The sequence below is a fragment of the Callospermophilus lateralis genome, chromosome 2, assembly GCF_048772815.1.
Source record: "Callospermophilus lateralis isolate mCalLat2 chromosome 2, mCalLat2.hap1, whole genome shotgun sequence".
NCBI classification, from domain to species: Eukaryota; Metazoa; Chordata; class Mammalia; order Rodentia; family Sciuridae; genus Callospermophilus; species Callospermophilus lateralis.
In genome coordinates, this window is record NC_135306.1 from 141,789,116 (window position 1) to 141,810,947 (window position 21,832).

General features: G+C 35.2%; 1 protein-coding gene across 2 annotated transcripts in view; it reads left to right on the forward strand.

Moving 5' to 3' along the window:
• Nucleotides 1-21,832, forward strand: part of Prcp (prolylcarboxypeptidase) — a 73,154-nt gene that overhangs the window by 38,799 nt on the left and 12,523 nt on the right. For both annotated transcript variants that reach the window (XM_076843926.2, XM_076843924.2), the window contains exons 2-7: nucleotides 4,740-4,880; nucleotides 7,424-7,525; nucleotides 10,693-10,874; nucleotides 11,103-11,260; nucleotides 12,224-12,393; nucleotides 21,306-21,470. In XM_076843926.2, the coding sequence (XP_076700041.1) occupies nucleotides 4,740-4,880; nucleotides 7,424-7,525; nucleotides 10,693-10,874; nucleotides 11,103-11,260; nucleotides 12,224-12,393; nucleotides 21,306-21,470 (918 nt within the window). The remainder of the gene's footprint in view (nucleotides 1-4,739; nucleotides 4,881-7,423; nucleotides 7,526-10,692; nucleotides 10,875-11,102; nucleotides 11,261-12,223; nucleotides 12,394-21,305; nucleotides 21,471-21,832) is intronic.

Below are 21,832 nucleotides of genomic sequence, written 5' to 3' on the forward strand. Positions count from 1 at the left end.
TTAAAGGTTATAACAATATCTCATTTTATGAGGAGGCTAGGTTTGAAAGTCACTATGGCAAAATTACTTTTGGCTATCCCAAGGGAAGGCCTCTTGTTAGAGAGCCTTGTACATACCTCTTTTCTTTACATCTAACATAGCCCATCTTTTCTTCCTTATTGAAATAGATTGTGTGTGTGTGTGTGTGTGTGTGTGTGTGTTTTGTTGTTGTTGAGGTTCATATGATGCGGTTAGCTTGTATTGGAGGTATGTGGAGGGGTAATTGAAATCTTTAAGCACCAGAGACTCATTCAGCACAGCGAAATGCTTACAGTATTGCAGTTATTCTGATAACTAGAATCTAGATCCAGGAAAAGGATAGCAAATTCATGTCTTATTTTGGTGCTTATTCTAATCTGGTGATTTTCAAAATTTCATCTGTATTATCAGAAACATTTGCAGAGCTTATTAAAGCACAGCTCACTGGGTTCTACCCTCACAGTTTCAGAATCAGTAGGTCTGAGATTCAGCCATAGACATTGCAGTTCTAGCAAGTTCCCAGGTGATTCAGATGCTGCCTGCCCTAGGACCTCAGGTGAGAACCACTACACTACTTTAGTGGAAGCCTGTGGAATCCCTTGTATGCCTTTCCCTTCACTGGTTCTTTTGTTCTCTTTTATTTTTGAGAGGGTGTAGTTGAATCAGTTTAAGTGGAATGCAGGGATTATGGTTCAACCTGTTTGTCTCATTTTTTATCCCAGCCCTTGTCCCAGAAAGAAGGTTAATACATGCTGGTTGAATGAGTGATTAAGTAAATTAAAGGATGTAATGGGGGGGGGATATATAGGACATGGGCATCATTGTTATATACCTAGTCTATATGAATTGCTTATTTTCCTGAGAAATAGTCATCTTTCAAAAATTTTTTATTTGTTATTTTTAGATATATATGACAGCAGAGTATCTTATGACATATTATACATAGATGGAGTATAACTTCCCATTCTTGTGGCCATACATGATGTGGAGTTACACTGATTGTATATTCATATCTGAACATAGGAGAGTCCTATTCATTCTGTCCTTCCTATTCCCATTTTCTCTCTCTTCCCTTCATTCCCTTTTGTCTAATCCAATGAACTTCTATTCTTCCCCAACTCCTTATTGTGTGTTTGCATCTGCATATCAGAGAGAACATTTGGCCTTTGTTTTGGGGGGATTGGCTTATTTCATTTAGCGTGATAGTCTCCAATTCCATCCATTTACTGGCAAATGCCATTCTTCTTTGTGGCTGAGTAATATTTCCATTGTGTATATATACTGCATTTTCTTTATCCATTCCATTCATCTTTTGAATGGCACCTAGCTTGGTTATGTATTTTAGCTATTGTGAATTGAGCTGCTATGAAGATTTTTATGTGGCTGTGTCACTATAGTATGCTGATTTTAAGTCCTTCATGTATATGCTCATGACTGGGTTAATTGGTGGTTCCATTCTAAGTTTTCTGAGGAATCTCCATTCTGCTTTCTAAAACAATTGCACCAATTTGCAATCCCACCAGCAATATATGAGTGTACCTTTCCCCCCATATCCTCGCCAATATTTATTGTACTTGTGTTCTCGATAATTGCCATTCTGACTGGAGTAGGATGAAATCTCAGTGTAGTTTTAATTTGCATTTCTCTAATTGCTAGAAATGTTGAACATTTTTTCATATATTTGTTGATCATTCATATTTCCTCTGTGAAGTGTCTGTTGAATTCCTTTGCTTATTTATTGATTCGGTTATTTATTTATTTATTTGGTGTTAAGTTTTTTTATATATCCTGGAGATTAATGTACATTAATGCACTATCTAAGGAGCAGGTGGCGAAGATTTTCTCCCATATTAAGTGCTCTGTCTTCATGTTCTTGATTGTTTCCTTTGCTGTGAAGCAGCTTTTTAGTTTGATAACCATCCCATTTATTGATTTTAGATCTTAAGAAGTAGGCATCTTGAGATTAGAATAACTTGTACCTTAGGACAATGTATGGTGATCAGATCCTAGAGATCAGTAAGTAAGCAGAGTTTGGTGTAGATTTGAGATATTTATATTTTGGGACCTGTGATATGTGGTGTGTGTGTGTGTGTGTGTGTGTGTGTGTGTGTGTGCGCGTGCATGCGTGCGTGCGTGCAGGGAGCCTCATCTGTTTTAGAATGATCTAGAGATGTCTTGCAGGGTCTAGTGTAGGTCAGAACCAGTCCTTGCTCCAGGAAGGCTGGAGCAGTGCTGCAACAGCAGCCTTCAAGAGCTCCAGACAAGGGCTTGCATTCTCACTGTGGCCCCTTCATAGCACTGAGGAGTTCAGCCTCCAAGATGCTAAGGCTCAGTGGCTCAGGGTAATTCCATAAATTCAAATAGCTGCACCACCAGTCTTAGCATGTTATAGGAATTGATAATTAGATGTAAAATAGCCAGTTAATAAAAATCTCAAAAGGTAAGAAAAATTTCACAAAATATATCTGAAGTTCAACTTAAGTTTATAATTATTTTATCTTTTCAACACATTTTGTATTATGTGTCCTATAAAGTCTCAGTATCCTGTATGTTTTTTTTTTTTTCCTCTTTTGGAATAAACTTTAATTCCTTTAAGTTCACTTTACTTTTTTATGTTGAAATATTTTCCAGTAAACAGAGTTTGACATTCTACCTTTAAATCTACCAGTGTACAACTGTAAAAAATAAAAACATTTTCTTATGTAACCAAAATAATATGATCACTCCTAAAAAGTCTTTAGAATGGTCTAATACGTTGTACATATATAAATCAACACAATTTTCTTTACATTATCATTTATATCTTATTTGTTCAAATTAGTATCCAATCAAGGATAGTGCATTGCATCTGGTTATTATGCTCCTTAAAATTCACTTAATCTAAAACTGTTTCTTTTTCATATTGCCTTGCCATTGTCCTGTAAAATGTTCCACTTTGGGATTTGTCAAATTTCAGATTTTAACTCTTCTACCCTCTACATTTCCTGGAACCTGGTCATTAGATCCCAAGTTTAGATTAAAAAACAAACTGAATATTTTTGGCAAGAATGTATATCATGGTTGATATGTGTTTCCTGTTGTGTACATGAGGAGTTACTTAACTCTTGCCTGCCCAACATTAGTGCTGCTAACATCCATTTCCAGATTAAAGTTGACAGCCTGGTCCTTGTAAAGTTACATTTTCCCCTGGTAACAAGGTGGTATTACTTTGACACTGTATGAATATTCATTTTCCTATTACCCATTCTCCTAATGCTTTTAACACCAATTGATAATTCTTACCTGAATCAGTAACTTTGCAGAAGTGTCATTTTTCTAATTTTGTCATTCCTTCTACACTAAGTGAAATTTAATTAAACAGCTCTTCTCCACCAACTGGGACTTTTTGGTACCCTAAAATATAATTATTTTACAAAGATTAAATGTTGAATATTTTCTTTATTAATTCCCTATTTAAAAGTAAAGGATTGATTTACTGAACACTTTATTTATTTATTTTTTTTGAGAGAGAGAGAGAGATAATTTTTTAATATTTACTTTTTGGTTTTCGGCAGACACAACATCTTTGTTTGCATGTGGTGCTGAGGATCGAACCCAGGCCGCACTCATGCCAGGCGAGCACGCTACCGCTTGAGCCACATCCCCAGCCCACACTTTACTTTAAATGGTGGAAAATGAATTTTTTCCTTGTTTCTTTTTTTAATATTGGTATGCATTACTAATGGATTTTCTTGAATTGAATGTTTCAATCAACTTTTTTTAATGTTCAGTTTGTTTTATGTTCAATTTATTAAAATGTTATCCAGTAATAGTCTCTTATAATTAGCTCCTATGTCTGTTAATGTAACTCTATTAATTTTTGAGCACTTCTTTGTTTATTTGCCCAGCAAGATGTGTAGGCTTATCTTGTAAATTCCTTTTCCAGATGTCAATCAGTCACAGTACTAATAAGATCTAGTTCCTTTTACTGAGAATGGTGTTAGACACCAAAGTCCTGGCACTTGGAATGTCTATTAATACTAGAGTGATAGTGTTTATAGACCTTTTCAATGGTCTATGTAGTGCTTGAATTTTGATATTGAAAGTTTGGATAATGAAAATTCAGATAGTAAGGAATATGTGTATTTTGAAAAATAATGATATATATTATTGTATGCTTGAAAATGTTCAGAGAGTAGATTTTAAGTATTCTCACCACAGAAAATAAGTATGTAACATAATGCTTATGTTAATTATCTCAGTCTAGCCATTCTACAATGTACACATATTTCAAAACATCATGTTGTACACTATTTTGTCAATTAAAAATTCAGTAAAAGAAAAATAATGAGCTTATGTTTCTATTTCAATTTTAATATTATTATTTTGTGTTGCTGGGGACTGAACTCAGGACCTTGTGCATGCAAGTGTTTTGCTACTGAGCTCCAGCTCCAGCTCAACATTATTTTGTTTTTAAAGTAACTACTTGATTTTATAATTTTATCTTTTCTTTTACACTGAAAATCATGACCACCAATAATAAATATTGTTTTGTTTTGAGAAAAGAATCTCAAAATAGCAACATCAATATTACCATTAATAATAAACCAAGTAAGTTTAAGGTTTTATTATTTTTGTAGTCTAGTTTTATTTAAATGGAAAAATTAGTTACTGTTTTATCGATATCATTTAATTACTTTCCTTTGAAATATGTCTTGTGTCTACTTTGTTTTTTATCATAGGTTGATCATTTTGGATTCAGTAACATGAAAACTTTTAAACAGCGGTACCTGCTAGCTGACAAACACTGGGATAAAGATGGTGGATCGATACTTTTCTACACTGGTAACGAAGGGGACATTGTTTGGTTTTGTAATAACACGGTATGTGCAGATTTGTAAAATTCCTCTGCTCAAACAATTTGCCTTTTATTATGATAAACTACAAAAAATTGTTTTGCAGTATAGATGACCAAGGACTACCTTTCTTAACTGTAAAGTTCTTTTTAACAATAACATAATGGAAAAATAGCAAAAATACATGGACAGGCAGTTCACAAAAGAATAACTATAGATATCCAAGAAGGCTTCATGTTTAGTTTTAAAGAATTACAAATGAAAACAATGAAATACTTTTTTTTATTACAAAGTAGTGTAATAATTGTTATCATCTCCAATTCCAGTATTTGGTATGGTTCCTGGTACTCAGAAGATCCCAGTAAATGTTCGTTGAAATAAATTGCATTGAATTTAAAGTAAAGATATAGAACCAATTATACTGTTACTGCATTCCTCATTGATGACTATTTACTTAGGAATATGAATCTAAATATGTTAGTCAAAAATGAAATAATTCCCTGAGAAATGAGATCCTGGAATGACTTTTTTTTTTTTTCAGACGAATGATTAATGAGAGCAGGACTTCCTTTTCATCAGATTCTGTGGAACAGTGGCTGCTGCCTTGTCTCTTTTTCTTATATGTGACTGCCCTTTTTGTGCCAAGGCCACAGGGCAACTTTCATTCAGATTTTCCTAGCTCCTGTTCTCCTGTATTATAGGCAGATAGCTATTGCTTCCTCCACCAGACTCTACTGCTTGTTAGAAACTGGAGCAGAACCTGAGGTTTGCTTGGGGATTCCTATCCTCAGAAGTGCCAAGAACAGTTCTGGAGAACTGACTAGAGGCAGCTCTTGGAAGGGCATACCCTAAATTTCCTAGCCCCAGACATCTTCCTCACTTTTAGATGTTCCTTTTTCAATAGGCAGTGTAGTATAGTGATAGAGAGTGAAACCTTCAACCAGATTGACAAGATTTGAATTCTGATTTTGTCACTTTACTATTTTATTTTGGGAAAGTTTCTTATTTTGTGCTTCAGTTTTTTCATCTATTAAATGGGTACAATAAAAATACCTAGGGCATAGAGTTATGAAGACTAAATAAGATAAAATTTGTCAGCACATAATGTTAATAAAGTATATGCACCTCATTTGAAAAATATACCTCTGATGCAGATGCAGAGAAATGCTTATTACATTGTGAATCAGTTCAAGTAAATTGTTTCCTCTTGAAGCCCAAGGTCAACTCCACAGAAATCTGGGTATTCTGATAGATGGTTCTTACTCTTTTTTTTTTATACCTTTATTTTATTTTTTATATGGTGCCGGGAATCGAACCCAGTACCTTACACATGCTAGGTAAGCGCTCTACCACTGAGCCATAACCCCATCACTGGTTCTTACTCTTAAAACACAGACTTGAGGGTAAGACTCACATGAGCAAATCTTGCAGCACAGTAATAGAGATCTAGGCCTAGCCTAGCAGTGTGGAAGGAGAGTATTGACAGGTTGGGACAGGCAGGGGGGTAGTATGCACAAGTTGTATGTGGGCAGGATCTGTAGACATGAGGCATGGAATGAGTGGGTCCTTCAAAGAGAATGGTGGGGCTACTGACACCATCCCAGGTGTTTCATTAAGTTCTCCATCCTCACATACATGCAGCTCTTTTAATTGTTTGCTTATTGATCAAAACAACCAAAGACGAAGTTCTTAGTTCTTATTAGGGAGTGGCAACTCATTAAAAAGTAACACTGTGCATTAGGGATGACAATTCATTTTAATCATGTTTAGTGGAGTCCATCTATGCCTGCCTGGAATGCTTTGTTGAGAAGGATTCTGAGGCTACCACTGAGGCTAGTGAAAAAAAGCAGTGAGGGATAAATGAGTAGCCATAGACGCTGAGGCAGGATGTCTAACAGCACCTAATTATGATGTTCTGCAGCCAGGCAGCCTATATTTGAATCTGGTTTCTGACACTTACTAGCTGTGTCAATATCAAGGCTTATTTCTAGTCTTGTATCTCTGTATTGTCTGTAAAATCAAAGTGTCTGTTTCTTGTTCATTTTGATGAATAAGTGAATACATAGGAAATGTTTAGAACAGGGCCTGAAATATAAACTTACTCAGTTAATATCAGCTATTGTTATCTATTATTTATTTTCCAATAAATCAAATTAATATAATACTCCCTAGGGGATTAGTATGCTTATTTGTCCTATTTTCTCTTATATGGTATAAATGACTGTGATTAGTGTCTGACTTTGATACCATGAGTTCTTTCCCAGAATATATGGTGCCTACTGCAATTTGAAGATTATTTGAGACTTAATATTGATTCTAGGATGAGAGGTTCAGGATAAGAAAAGTTGGAATGACTAGTAGGTGAGCAACCTGGGGTTGGTTTTAATTGTTTCACTCTAACATAGCATTCAATAGTGAAACAGCAATTATGTCATTTATCTGTAGAAGAAACATAAATTATGAAACTTTTTAGAGAGCTCCTTCTGGTCTGGTTTAACATCTATTTCATAGGGTTTGTAAAAGTTTCAGTGAGTCCTGATTTTATCTTGTGATTTGTAAACTTTTCCTAGGGGTTCATGTGGGATGTGGCTGAGGAACTGAAAGCTATGTTAGTGTTTGCTGAACATCGGTATTATGGAGAGTCCTTGCCTTTTGGCAACAACTCATTCCAGGTAAATATATGTTTTGCTTTGAAGTTTAAAGTTGGGAACATTTTTTACTTACAAGTCCTACTTATGTGCTCATTATATGTTAATATAATAATAAGGTGGTTTTGACTTGAGCTGCCTGAAATCTTAAGAATTTGTGCTTAATCTTTTTTTTTTTTTTCAGGACGATTTGAATGGATTATGGCTTTAAAAAAAATTTTTTTTTTTTAGTTGTTGATGGACCTTTAGTTTATTTATTTACATGTGGTGCTGAGAACCCAGTGCCTCACACATGCTAGGCAAGTTCTCTACCACTGAGCTACAACCCCAGCTCTGGGATTGAGGTTTTTAAAGCCATATTATTATCTTTCTGATGTTAGCCAGTTTAGTTCAGTGTGCCAGGCCAGCTTCAGTCAGCTCAGTCTTACACTACGGCTGCAGAGACAGTGCAGGGGACTTTTCATTATTTCAAAAGTGTAGGTCAACAATTCTGCTTTATAAATTATATGCTTTAATTATCAATCCTATCTCTGGAAAAATATAATGAGCACATAAGCATTTGTCTAATAAGGTGTTTTAAATACAAGATAGTCAATAAAATAAGAAAAATAAGCTGTATGATTCAGTGAGACTAACTGTCCCTGGGATTCCCTTCAGCCCTTCCTCTTTGTACAAAAGACTCTGGTCTTGACCACAGGCTCTGCACCTAATCAACCTAGATGATTTTTTTCTCAGTTGAGTCACTATGTTCTATCTTTGTGATTCTGCTTATATTAATTTTCTTAATATAGTAATTAATATATTTAAAAAATTATATCATTTTCTTAATATTTTTCTTTAAGGAATTCAGTCTTTATGTTAGCATTATCTTAATCAAAGGCTTTATGTCCTAGTTATTTTTTCCAAGTTACAATAAGATAATCAATCTTACATTAAAAAACACTATGCACTACCTAAGATCATTTTGCATACCATCAGTATACGTATATCATGATTTTGAGGAGATTTCAGCTAGAAGAACTTGGGGTCAATAGTTTTTAGGCTGACTGTTTTGAAAGGAATTTTAAATTTTTATCCTTAGGTTTTATTATTTTGTATCATAAATAAAATAAATAAAAATAAGTAAAATGTTTTTGTGTTATAAATAGAAAGATAGTTGTTGGGCTGTATGGGATGCTCTATTTTTTTTAAAAAAATTTTGGTTGTAGGTGGACATACCTTTATTTTGTTTATTTATTTTTATGTGGTGCCAAGGATCAAACCCAGTGCCTACACATGGTAGGCAAGCACTCTATCACTGAGCCACAACTGCAGCCCCATCTATTCTTTATTTTAATATATTTTTTATGTTGATGGACCTTTATTTTATTCATTTATTTATATGTGGTGCTGAGAATTAAACCCAGTACCTCACACATGCTAGTCAAACACTCTACCATTGAACCACTGTCTGAGCACTCATCTATTCTTTAACTTAGTGTTTTTCACACATAATTGATTAGAAAAGTTGACAGGTCCTGATACCACTGGGAAGCCGTCAGCTTGTTGCAGATAGAAACATAATTCCCTTGCCAAGGTCACTATAATTGATGCTCTGTCAACAAAATGGAGCCAAGGGCTCTTTTTTTCATATGCTTCTTTCCCTTTCTGTGCTCACAGAATTTGTCAGTAGAATGATGGATGTTACACATATTATTCAAGGATTGGAAAAGAATTGCATTGAACTATACTATACATAGTGCTTTAAAAACTGGAAGTAAAGAATAGTGACAGATAGGAGGTAAGAAGTCAGGAAAGCATACATCTTGGATGAGGGGGAAGGCTAAAGGAGTAGGTGGCATCTATAGAAAGAGGAGAGTTGGGAGCTCTGTAGCTAAATAATGTGTCGAATAATAGAAGGAGTCAACAGAGTGGTGAGACACATGCAAAAAGATCAAACAAGATAGCTGGATAGACTGTATAGCTATGTTTGTTATCTGTTGCTATAGTTTTAAACCTTTATGGCTTAAAACAGCAATAAGCCTTTATTATCTCACAGTTTTAGGTAAGGAACTGGGAGTGGTTTATCTGGGTGGATCTATTTCAAGCCAAGAGGTCAGCTACTGCTTGAGTCAGATAAAGGCTTAACCGGACATGGGAGACTCTTTCCACTAGTACAGAGGTTATCACATGAGTGATAAACTGGCTCTGGAGATTGGTTTCTCTCCTTCTAGGCTTCCTGAAGGGCCTACTTGAGTACATTCATGACATTGCAGCTAACTGCCCTCAAAGTTGGCCAACCAAGAGAGCAAGGAAGAAGCTACCATGCTTTTTTTTTTTTTTTTTTTTTTTTTTTAAATATATCCTTGGTAGTCATGTATTATCACTTCTGCCACATTTTATTCATTAAAACCAAGAAGCTAAGTCCAGCTCATGTTCAAAGGAGATTAGGCTTCAGCTTTTAAAGTAAGGGATGTCAGGAATTATTGATGTTTTAAAGCATTCTGTTAGCCTCCTCAGTTCAGCCAGACTCCATTTGTGCCTCAACTTCCTATACTGCAGAGGGAAATTGTCTCTATGCAGAGATATAGACAATCATGGGATGTACTTTATGAGATTCTCTCCTCTCTAGGATTGATGTCTTATATTTCTGGTGCCTGAAAATATATTTTTCTCTTTTAATTTTGCAGTTGTTTATGATAAGCAACCTAGTTTACTCATAATATATTATCTTTCTGATGAGGAAGAATGAGTTTTGTTTTTTATTGGTGATCTTTACCTCATTTGTCCATAGGATTTATTTTTTTATTTCTACATTGTGGACATTTTTAATATGTCAATATTAGAAATACAAGTTATAGCAATTGTCTATTAGGCTTAATTTTATATTTCATCAAATTTGCTCTTAAATGTTACTTACAGTTTGTTTGTTGTTATTTCTATACCTCAACAGTCACTAGCATTTAGTAGAAATTATAACTAAATGCAAAGTACATTATGTTCTTCCACAAACTTAAAAACATATTTCATGAGTTGTTTAAATCAGCACAGCTATTGCTTTGACTGGGCATTTTAGCTCAATTGACTAGAAATTGTATTTGGAGAAAAGCTTCTCTGCCTCGTTTTTTTTTTTTTTTTTTCTGGATCTGGGCAACACCTAAACTGCTATTACATGCACATTTTTACGTATGTTCTTTATTATTTTTCTTTAGGATGGCAGACACTTAAATTTTCTGACCTCAGAACAAGCTCTAGCTGATTTTGCTGAGTTAATCAAACATTTGAAAAGAACAATCCCAGGAGCTGAAGATCAGCCTGTCATTGCAATAGGGGGCTCTTATGGTGGTATGCTTGCAGCCTGGTTCAGGATGAAATATCCTCACATAGTAGTTGGGTAAGTGCATTTATGTTGGCATGAGAACTTCTTAGTAATTGTCAAGGCAAACTTAGAGATCTGTTTTGGGTAAAACATGCCCCATTCTATTACTGAGATTTCTAGTTCTTGTCTTTAAAACTGTGTTATTTTTCCTCATCGATTTTGTTCAGTCTCAATTTTAATTTTAAAACTTGAGTTAAGTGAGTTCATATTTTTTTCTCCTCCCTTGTTTTGCTTACCATTTAGAGCCCTTGCAGCTTCTGCCCCTATCTGGCAGTTTGAGGACTTTGTTCCTTGTGATATGTTTATGAAGATTGTAACTACAGATTTTAAGAAAAGTGGTTCAAATTGTTCAGTGACTATCCTCAGGTCCTGGGATGCCATTAACAGACTCTCAAGTACAGGTAAGTTTTATTCAAGTGAATGGATTTGAGATTTTGGTTAAATCAATACTTCCCCTCTTTCTTTTCTTCCTTCTTTTGCCTTTTTCTTTTTTTCTTCCTCTTCCTCCTCTTCTTCCCTTTCCCCTTTTCCCCTTCCTCCTTCTCTTCCTCTTCCTCCTCCTTCTCTTCCTCTTCCTCCTACTTCTTTTCTTTCTTTCTTTTTTTTTTTGAGACAGGATCTCACTATGTTACCAGGCTGGTCTCAAACTCATGGGCTTAAATGATCATCCTGCCTTAGCCTCCCAGGCAGTGGGGGCTATATGCATGCACCACTATGTTTAATGATTCTTCCAATTTTAAGCAACTGATTATTAAAGTAAAATATATGTACATAAAACTACACAATCAAAATGCATAGCTTGATGAATTTTTCACAAACTGAGTACTTGGTATAAATAAGTAGCATCCAGATCAAGAACATTATCAGCATCTCAGAAATTCCCTGGTGCCTTTCTCAATCGTTATCTCCATCCCTACCCAGCTAACTACTATCCTCCCTCCTTGAACCATAGATTAATTTTGCTTGTTCTTGAACTTTAAATAATTGCAATTGTATATTATATATTTTTTTGCTTGCTGTCTTTGTTCAATAGTATATTTGTTATATGTATCGATTTGTTTTATTAGTTGTAATTTATACATTATCCATCCTGTATAGTATTTCTATTTATTTGTTTCAATAGTATCTTAAAAGGGGGAAATAATTCAGACCACTAATTCTAGTGATCCGCATAAAGATAGGCAGCTTGTCTATCATGGGAATATCTAGTAGCTCTACAAATATTTTACTGAATGTTGAAAAAATTCTGGAAAATTGGTACAGAAAATTGAGTTTTCTGTAATACTAAGTGAAGAATGAATGATCTGTAAAGACTTGTGTTGACTCGTACTTTTTAGACTCCAGCATTGTGATTCTATTCTCAGGCAGTGGTCTACAGTGGCTTGCTCAAACCCTCCACTTATGTAGCCCATTGAAATTCGAGGACATCCCAATTTTGAAAGAATGGATTATGGAAACTTGGGTGAATCTGGCAATGGTGAACTACCCTTATGCATCTAACTTTTTGCAGCCTTTGCCTGCTTGGCCTATCAAGGTAATAGGAAAATTTCCTCTCATTTTTTTAATGACATACTTTAATTTTCACATACATTTTCTGACTTTCATCATCAGAGGAAATCCCAGTGACATCTAGGGCTCTGTGGAGTTACTCAAATCTGGGTGGGAATCCTGGGTTCAGCCACTTTTTGATTATGTGACTTTGGACATGTTGCATAATTTCAGTTTTCCCATGAAAAATAGGGGCAAAATACATCAATTTTAAAGCTGTATGAAGTAGAAATAAGAACAACATTTGCAGTCATTTGAATATTTACTATGTGCCATGTCTAATGCCCTTTGAGTATATAATATATTTGATTTTTGTGGTATATGTATAATTCCTAGATCTAATGATGCTTAATAAATTGCAGTTGTTATCATAGTATTATGATTCAGTCAGCTGCTAAAGTTTTCTAAGTGCTACACATGTGTGAAGGGTGATTCCCATGCAGCATGGCAGAATGGAAAAAACACTGACTTGGGTCCTGAAGATGAAGGTCTGGCCAGAAACTGATGCTTTCCAGCTGCATGATCTTGGCCAAGGTGTTCTTCCTCCCTGAGTTTCCATGTCTACCTCTATAAAAAAAGGATGACAATAGTTACATAGGGTTGTGTTTAGGACCAAATAAAATATTGGATGTGAAAACACTTTGAGAAGTATAAAGACACATTACACCAATTTTAGGTTCTTTTAGATTTTTAAGTTTTTTTTCATGTCAAATTATTTATTGTGTATGCTCTTTTTTAAGCATATTGTTTGTTAGGAACTTTTCCTTTTAGTTTTAAAAATAAAGGCTAGCCAACTTGATAGTTAAGTTTTGAGAATATAATTGACTCTACAGCTAGAATTGGTGCTGGAAATAAAAATGGAATTGGTAATATGAGAGCCAGGTTTCAAAAACACTTGTAATTTACTGTGCCTTTGAAGCAGTAAACATACACCTTGCTTAAAACTTTGCAACTAAAATGAAACAAATTCATCTGCAATTAGTTATTTTTTTTCTTTTTTCATGAACAAAGTGTTTTTTGCACCTGTGTGCATTTAATTAAATTCAGTAAAAACTTATTAGAAAGAGATCTCTTTCATGTTAATAAAATCTGGATTCAAACATCGAATTTAACTCTTTCAGTATACAAAGAGAGAATTACATTTCCATCTTAACCCTTTCTTGGAGAACAAATGAATTGTCAGATGATAAAAACAACAGGGAATTCCCTTATTGATGGAACAGGAATAGGCAAACTTTATCCATAAAGGGTTATACTTAGGCTTTGTGGGCCACGTGATTTCTGTCACAGTTACTCAACTCTGCAGGTATAGCATGAAAGTAGCCATAGGTAATCCGTAAATGAAGAAGGATGGCCAATAATATTTTTTTAAAAACAGGCAGTTGGGCTGCATTTGGCCTGGAGGTTGTAATTTGCTGACCCTTAATCTGAAAAGACCAGAGGAATACAGCTTTAGTATTAGTTGTTCATCATGATTTGGGATGGTGAGCAGTCTAACATGGTGTTTTCTCCACTTCTTTAATGTTCCTTCAGACATTTTCCTGTTGAGTCTTCGATGTAAATAAATATTTTTTTTCCTTCACTATTCTTAATAATTACTTGAAACCAGTAGGGTCTACTTAAAATATTTTGTTGTCTTTTATTATTATTGCTATTTAGTGCAGTCCTTTTATCTTTTTGTTTATATACATTATAGAAGCTTTTTTTTTTTTGGCAACATAACTTTATGTCCTTCCCCCATAATAACCTTAGCTTCTTTTATGCAGGATTAGTTCTTGTCCTTTTCTTCAGTTAACTTACCAATGTTATTCTTTCCTTTGACATATTAAGGAATTATTTTGGAGAGTGGAACCCAGCACTGTACCACCCAGCTATGTCCCCAACCTGGTATTATGGAATTCTTGATTGCTTACAATAAATACATTTATGATTCCATTTCCTGCCTATAACCCATCAAAAATAATCTGTTGCCTTTTCCTTGAGAAACTTGCATTGCCTCTATTTCCTTTTCCTCCTATAGTTAGTTACCCGTCTGATTTTCAGCATTTTTCTTCCTCCCAAACTTTTAGCTTCAGATCACTTTCTTTCACTGCCCATTCTATTTCTCCTTTCTTGACCCCTGTCTGTTCTCCCAACCCACTAATCCCTGAACACTACCCAGTTGGGGACCGCTCTTTCACTTGGATAGTTCCATTTAACCAGAACTCCTCCTCCCTCTGATACACTTCCTCCTTTTTAAAGGGCTGACAAACAGCGGTCCTTCTCTGAGTCTGTGACTCAGGCTTAGGATGGTGAGATAATATGCAGCAATTGGGTTATGGAGAAAAGCAGGTGATTTCCAATTCAGGCTAAACCTTGTACAGTTCTGAAGGATCCATGGGCAGCAACTAAAGGCCATTTTCCGTGTCAATTCAAGGATCATTCTTTTTAATTTGTCTTTGGGCTCTGCAGGCTCAGGCTCCATTTACTTTTGTTTACTGTTAACAGAAGCTGCAACATTCATGCAGAGATAATCACAGACTTGGCCAGTGGAACACAAGGAAGAAGAGAAAAGGGAAATAGAAAACCTCTCTGTCATTTGACTGTTCTGTCCACATAAAGACTATTAGGTCTTTTAACTTAAAGAGCAGTTTTAAAGGATACTGTATAGTTTGTTAATTTTGGAATCATTTTTTACCTGGTAACTAATTAGACTCCTGAGCATGGAAAAGGATAGAGTGAAGTAATAAGACATAAGATTGAAAACCTCTTCCGTTTGTCTTGGTGTTTGATAATGTATGCGACCTCTCTGGGTGGTTTAAGCGGTTTAGGTGCATTCTATGAAAAGGGAGCTTTTAATGACAAAACTAATGTGATTATCCCAGTGAGTGTGAGAGGGGTATTGAAGCCTTAGAGAAAGAAAATCTGTTAGAAAAGCTGAATGTATCTGCTTAATCCTTTTTATAATGTGGATGGACCATGCTCTCTGAGAAGAGATTGGTCTTTTTTTTTTTTTTTAAACCTATCTTCTTTCCTTCCTCTTAAAAAAATTCTCTTTGCCTCCCTTTTCTTTCTTTTATTCAAATGCTTATTCTCATAGGTAGGGACACTTAGAGCTTTTAAACAAATCATTATCTTTCCTTTTTCTGGTATACGGGGGAGGTCAAAGGGCAGAACCTAAATATTTGGGTGCATATCTGAACAGCTTGGTTCCAATGTTGCATGTATGTTCTATTTCTTATACTATTTCTATACTTAAAGCTAGAATTAGGAAAGTGGACCTTTAAATTTTTTTTAAGCGTTTCCACAAATGCACACTTTTACATGAGGAAATAGAAAGTGAATTAAGTCTATTTCAAGTGTTGGTTCTTGAGCTTCATATTGCTCTGCTATTTTGCAGTTCCTTTTTACTCTTGCATATTTTTAAAATTTTGTGATTTTATATTGCCACAAAACCCCTCCTAAGGTTTTACTTAAAACTAATAATCATAGAAACATATAAAGACAATCCAAGAATTTAAAAAAAAATGTTACAAAAAAGTCACCATGATACTATAGGTATATTTAGGCACTGTGTTGTGATTTCTCTTACAGTGTAACATTCAAAGGTGAGTATGTGTGGTTAATGATGACAAATGGAAGCTCCAGAGTGTGTCGGTGTTTGAATCTCAACTCTGGTACTTCCTTCCTGTATAACTTTAAACAACATTTATAACCTCTCTGTGCTTTAGTTTCATCACTTGCAAATGGGGATAATTACAATTGCCATACTTAGTGGGTTGTTGTATTTCATAGGATCTGTTGTGTAGTAAGCACTAAATTGATGCTAGTTAATAATTAGTAATATAATATCAGGAAGAGAGTATTATTATGCAAGTAGTTCATTGCTGCAGTCTGAGTTCAGAACCTGTATACTCATGGTTTCTCAATTGTGTATCTGGAGCCAAACCTCTGTGAGCTTGTTTTTTCCTCTGTGAAATGCCGGTGGTCATTATCTGTTGCTTCCTAGGTCATTGTCAGGGAAAGTGCCTGGCCTTAAGGAACTTAAGTAGTTATACCAGCAACCCCAGCTTTACCTGGCCCTGTTTTAGTACATTTATGGCTTTGAGATTGTTCACAAGAAACACAAAATATATAGTATATTACAGGAGCTACAGATGGGTGTTAAGTTTGTGGACAGAGGTGGTTGTCTAACCTGATTAGATTGTAGTCCTTCAGCAAACAACCAACAAGTCAAGGGCTTGCCCTTATTAAGTGGGTAATATATGTAAATTGTCAGGATTAAGCTGAAGTTTATACAAGATTATACCAAACTTGCCAGTATTTGACTATGTTTCACCTATAAATGTGGCAATTTTATATGGTTCAACTTAATATTTACATGTTATATGCATCCTACAAATCTGAAAAAAGTATGTGAATCTCTGTTTTTTAACTATCATAGTCTTTGAATAAGCATGGGAATAGTGCTGAGGTCTTATCGGTATTACTTTGGTACTTTTTGAAACTTCATTTACTTCACTACCAATTTTTTGTTATGGAAGTGAATAGTTATGTAGATATTGTGTTTTTATGCTATAGAATGATCAGACTCACAGGATCTTTGCATTAGAAAGGAGCTTTAGAATCGCCTAAAATAAAGTTTCCACAAATATTAAAAAAAAAAAAAGTTCAGTGATATTTTCAGACCTTGTAAATAATATGCCAGTAGATTATAAAGTGGTACTTCCTCTCTATAGGGCAGTTTGATGGAATATACCTAAGGCCTTAAAAATGTTTAGTTTTTTGAATGAGTAATTCCTTTAAGAATTTGTCTCAAGAAAACTAAAAATAAATTTAGTCATAGGTATATTTTTTAAGCTTTATTTGTATTAATGAAAGGTTGGGAATGATTCAAATGACCAATTTTAGGGTTGCTTCAACTATTCTTCAATTCCCCATCTTACCCATTCCCCTCTGGATTTTCTCATGTTTGGTTGGTGTCCTCCTTAAGGTGTAGTGCCCAGAACTGGACTCAGTTGTTCTCTGACTTCACAGCGAAAAGTGGGCCCAGGATTGCCCTGAATCTGGGCATAGAATTTCTATCAGCAGAGGCCAAGTTTCTGACCATGATGTTCTGGGGCTGACAAAACACAAGTATTGTCAGCTGGTGCTGGTCTCCAGCCACGCTTGTGTCTTTTAAGGAGTGACAGTAACTGTTCTTTGCAAATATGGCTATTCATGGGGACTCCTTTTCTTTGCCCAACAGAGGCCCAGTGTTCTAGCTCTAAGTAGGACTCTAATGCCAACATGTGAGTCACACTCACTTACTCCTGGTCTTTGCAGAGTTTTAGGCCAGTTCTTGTACACCAGTACCTTTTTCCCTCTGTCCAGCTTGCACCATCACCCTGTCTTATCTACCACGATGTGCTTGAACATAATGATCTTCTCCCCATTCCATGTAGCTCCTCTGTAGTATTGTGCTGCATTTTGAAAAAGCAGTCTGCTGCTGGTATCAAGATATAGGAAGGAATACTGATCAACTATTGGCAATAGCTGTGTTTGGTTCTTTAATATCTATATCGTCTTGAGTATTTCTGTCTTGAATACTGAGATATATTGCCATATTTATGATCATTTTCTGACAATTGCCATGCAAATGTTGGATAATTTTTTAAAATTTATATCTAACAGTGGAATGCATTACAATTCTTATTACATATATAGAGCACAATTTTTCATATCTCTGGTTGTATACTTAGTATATTCACACCAATTCTTGTCTTCATACATGTACTTTGGATAATAATGATCATCTTGCCACAAAAAAATTAAGAGCTGTCAACATAGGAAAATACTGTACTTTAAGTATTCTTCAACTGGCATTTCCTTATTATTCTAGGTTTATGAAGCTCTCAGTTTAGCTAAATTCTGTTTCTTCATGTGCATCCTGCATACTGGTGTACCTTATGCTTTTGACATCATGGTTACACTTAAAAAGTATATCCTTTGTTTGGGCATCTTATTTCCTGGCTTTTCTCACACTTGGCATTTCCAAAAACTTATTGATGCATACTATCCTCATTTTGGAAAATCATATTGCAGTTGAACATATTAAATGCTCTGAATCCTGCATTCAAGAAAGCTGTTCACATTTGCTAATACAAAATTCCTTCTAATACAATATTCCTTAAAATTATTTGACTAAGAAGTTTTTTCCCCCCAAAGTACCAGTTAACAATTCATAGAATATGATTGTGTAGAATACATTTGAGGAGAGGCATCATATTTTCCTTACAACTCATTTTCTCAGTCTTTTTAAGTTTTTTTTTTTTTTTTTTTTTTAATGGGAGTGTTGCTGGGAGCTGGTCCTAAACAGAATTGTGATGAGGGGCTGGGTTTGCTTGTGGCTTGTTATTTCTACTTCCTTTCTCTATGCCCTCCTTCCCTGACTGGGGATATGTACCCAGCCCAGACCTTGCTCCTGCTGCTCTCTCAATTTGTCTGTGAGATGGATTCTTCTCTCTGTTTCCTTCTCTGGACTTGTTTCCTTTTTGCCAGAAACTGCCCATGTATTATATTTTTTCCATATGAAATTGGAAAAGACCAGATCACTGAATTCATATTAAAGTTTTGATTACAAAATGCAAACTTTATGTGTATTTTCTTTGCCATTGGGCTGTTTGCAGTTTTACAAAGATCAACTTTTGGGGGATGGGGGGTAACGGGCATTGAACTCAGGGGCACTCAACCACTGAGCCACGTCCCTAGCCTTATTTTGTATTTTATTTAGAGAAAGGGTCTCACTGAGTTGCTTAGCGCCTCACTATTGCTGAGGCTGGCTTTGAACTCGGGATCCTCCTGCCTCAGCCTCCTGAGGTGCTGGAATTAAAGACGTGTGCCATCACCCCCTGGCCCCCTGTTTACAAAGGTTGACTTTCTAAGCTAAAAGATAAGATATGGATTTCATAAGCAGAGACACCTGGGAAATATCTATTTCCTACCATTTACTACTTTGGTAGCCTTTATTAAAGTGATTGAACCTGGGGCTGGGGATGTGGCTTAAGCGGTAACGTGCTCGCCTGGCATGTGAGTGGCGCTGGGTTGGATCCTCAGCACCCCTCAAAAATAAAATAAAGATGTTGTGTCCACCGAAAACTGAAAAAGAAATATCTAAAAAATTCTCTCTCTCTCTCTCTCTCTCTCTCTCTCTCTCTCTCTCTTAAAAAAAAAAAAAAGTGATTGAACCTAAGAATCAGTTTCATCTTATAATACTGGACAATTATCCATCTGATAGGTCTTTCTGAGGATTAAATGATGTAATGGTTGTAAGCTCAGGGCTTAATAATCAGTGACTATTATCGTTATTTTTTAGCCATGATTCTATTGCTTGTAATTTTTTCCCTAACAGTTTATTATGAAACATTTCTAATATCCAGAAAAAAGGAACTAATTGAACAGTGAACACCCATACATGTACCACCTAAATTCTATGAATAATTTTTTGCTATATTTTATTTAACACATATAAATATTTACCTATCCATCTATCTCTTTTTCCATCTTATTTTTAATGCATTTCCAAGTAAGCTAACGATATCTTCCCCCTAAATAATTAAGCTTTAATATCATTAAGTAGAATTCAGTATTTGTTTATAATTTTTCTTTTTTGGGGGGGAAATAAAATCTACATACAGTGAAATGCATAAGTTATATGTACCATTTTTTGTGTAACCCAGACCCCTATGAATATACAAAATGTTTCTGTACCCCAGAAACTCTTCCCAGGCCTTTTCTAGTTAGTCTCCACACTCCTGAGAATTGCCTGTGTTTATAGAGCTAGAAGTTCAGGCACAGACCAGTGACAGGGACATTTGGGAGTTGGGGAGTTGCAGAATATGCTTCTTATCATAACATGAATGTTGGAGCTTAGTATAGTTTTTCCATGAAAAAAATTATGAATTTTGCATTTATGTAAAAATATACTCACTTCTTCAGCAAATATTTAGATAACAGAGATCTTTCTAAGTGCTGAGGGAGATATTCTGGAACTAAATAAGGGAAGTTGAGCATTAAGAGGCTCTGATAGAAATAAGTATAGGGGGTAGTGGAAGCACTAAGAAGGGAATAGTTGATTTCTTCTTGACTTGGAAACAGAGGTAAGGATGGCCTCAGAAAGGCAGTGATATTTGAGCTGAGTATTGTAAAACATGAGCTGACCAGGCATTAGTGGAGTGAGAGGGGAAGAGGGTTTCAGGATGAGCAAGGGCAAAGAGGAAGGAAAAAGCTTGTTGGAGGGGAGAATGGTTTTATTAGGCTGGAGCAAAGGCTGCAAAGTTGAAACTAGAGGCAGGTGCAGAGGACTTTGCATACTTTGTACAAATAACTGTTTTATTTCTGTAGTCTTGGAAAAGCTTATTTTTCCATATTTTATTGGTTTACTATAATTATACATAATAGTGGGATTTATTATTACATATTTGTACATGCGTAAGTTATAACAATGTAATTTGGTCAGTATCACTCCCCATAGGAAATTTTAAAAGGTTAATTATTTTTTGAAGGGATTATACTCAAGAGAGAGAAATTTTCAAGCAATACGGTTTGATATTTAAGAATACTTTATGATCAAATCAATATTTATTTCTTCTTTGTATTATCAAACTGTTGTTTTAGCTGGGCATAGTGGTACACTGCAATCTGAGTGGCTCAGCAGGCTGAGGCAGGAGGATCACAAATTTAAAGCCAGCCTCAGCAACTTGGTGAGGCCCTAAGCAACTTAGTGAGACCCTGTCTCTAAATAAAAAATATAAAGGGGTGAGAATGTGGTTCAGTGGTTAAGCACCCCTGGGTTCAATCCCTGGTACCAAAAAACAAAACAAAACAAATTGTAGTTTTATATTCATATTCTTACTCTTTATTATTTATCTACAATGACAGGTGGTGTGCCAGTATTTGATAAATCCTAGTGTACCGGATTCAATGTTGATACAGAATATTTTCCAAGCTCTGAATGTATATTATAATTATTCAGGCCAGGCAAAATGCCTAAATATTTCAGAAACAGCAACTAAGAATTTGGGATCCCTGGGTTGGAGCTATCAGGTAAGTTTATGTGATATCCCCAAGCATATTTACCTTTCATTGATATAGTAGTACTGTAATAGAGACTATACAAGATTTTTTCACCCAACCTGAATCCAAATCTGGACTCTGTTACTTTACACTGTGAGACCAGTTTCCTTATTCACTCATTCATGCATTCATTCATGTACTTAATCATTACCAAATACATAGTGAGTGCTTACCATGTGTCAGGCACTGCCTAATCTGCAAAGATATAAAGATAAATAACACATAATCTCACCATCAAATATAGCCTTGTGAGAAAGTCAGGTAATCTAAATTAATATTATCATAGATCTCAATACATCCTATAGAGCAAGCATTTCATGGATGCATAAAAG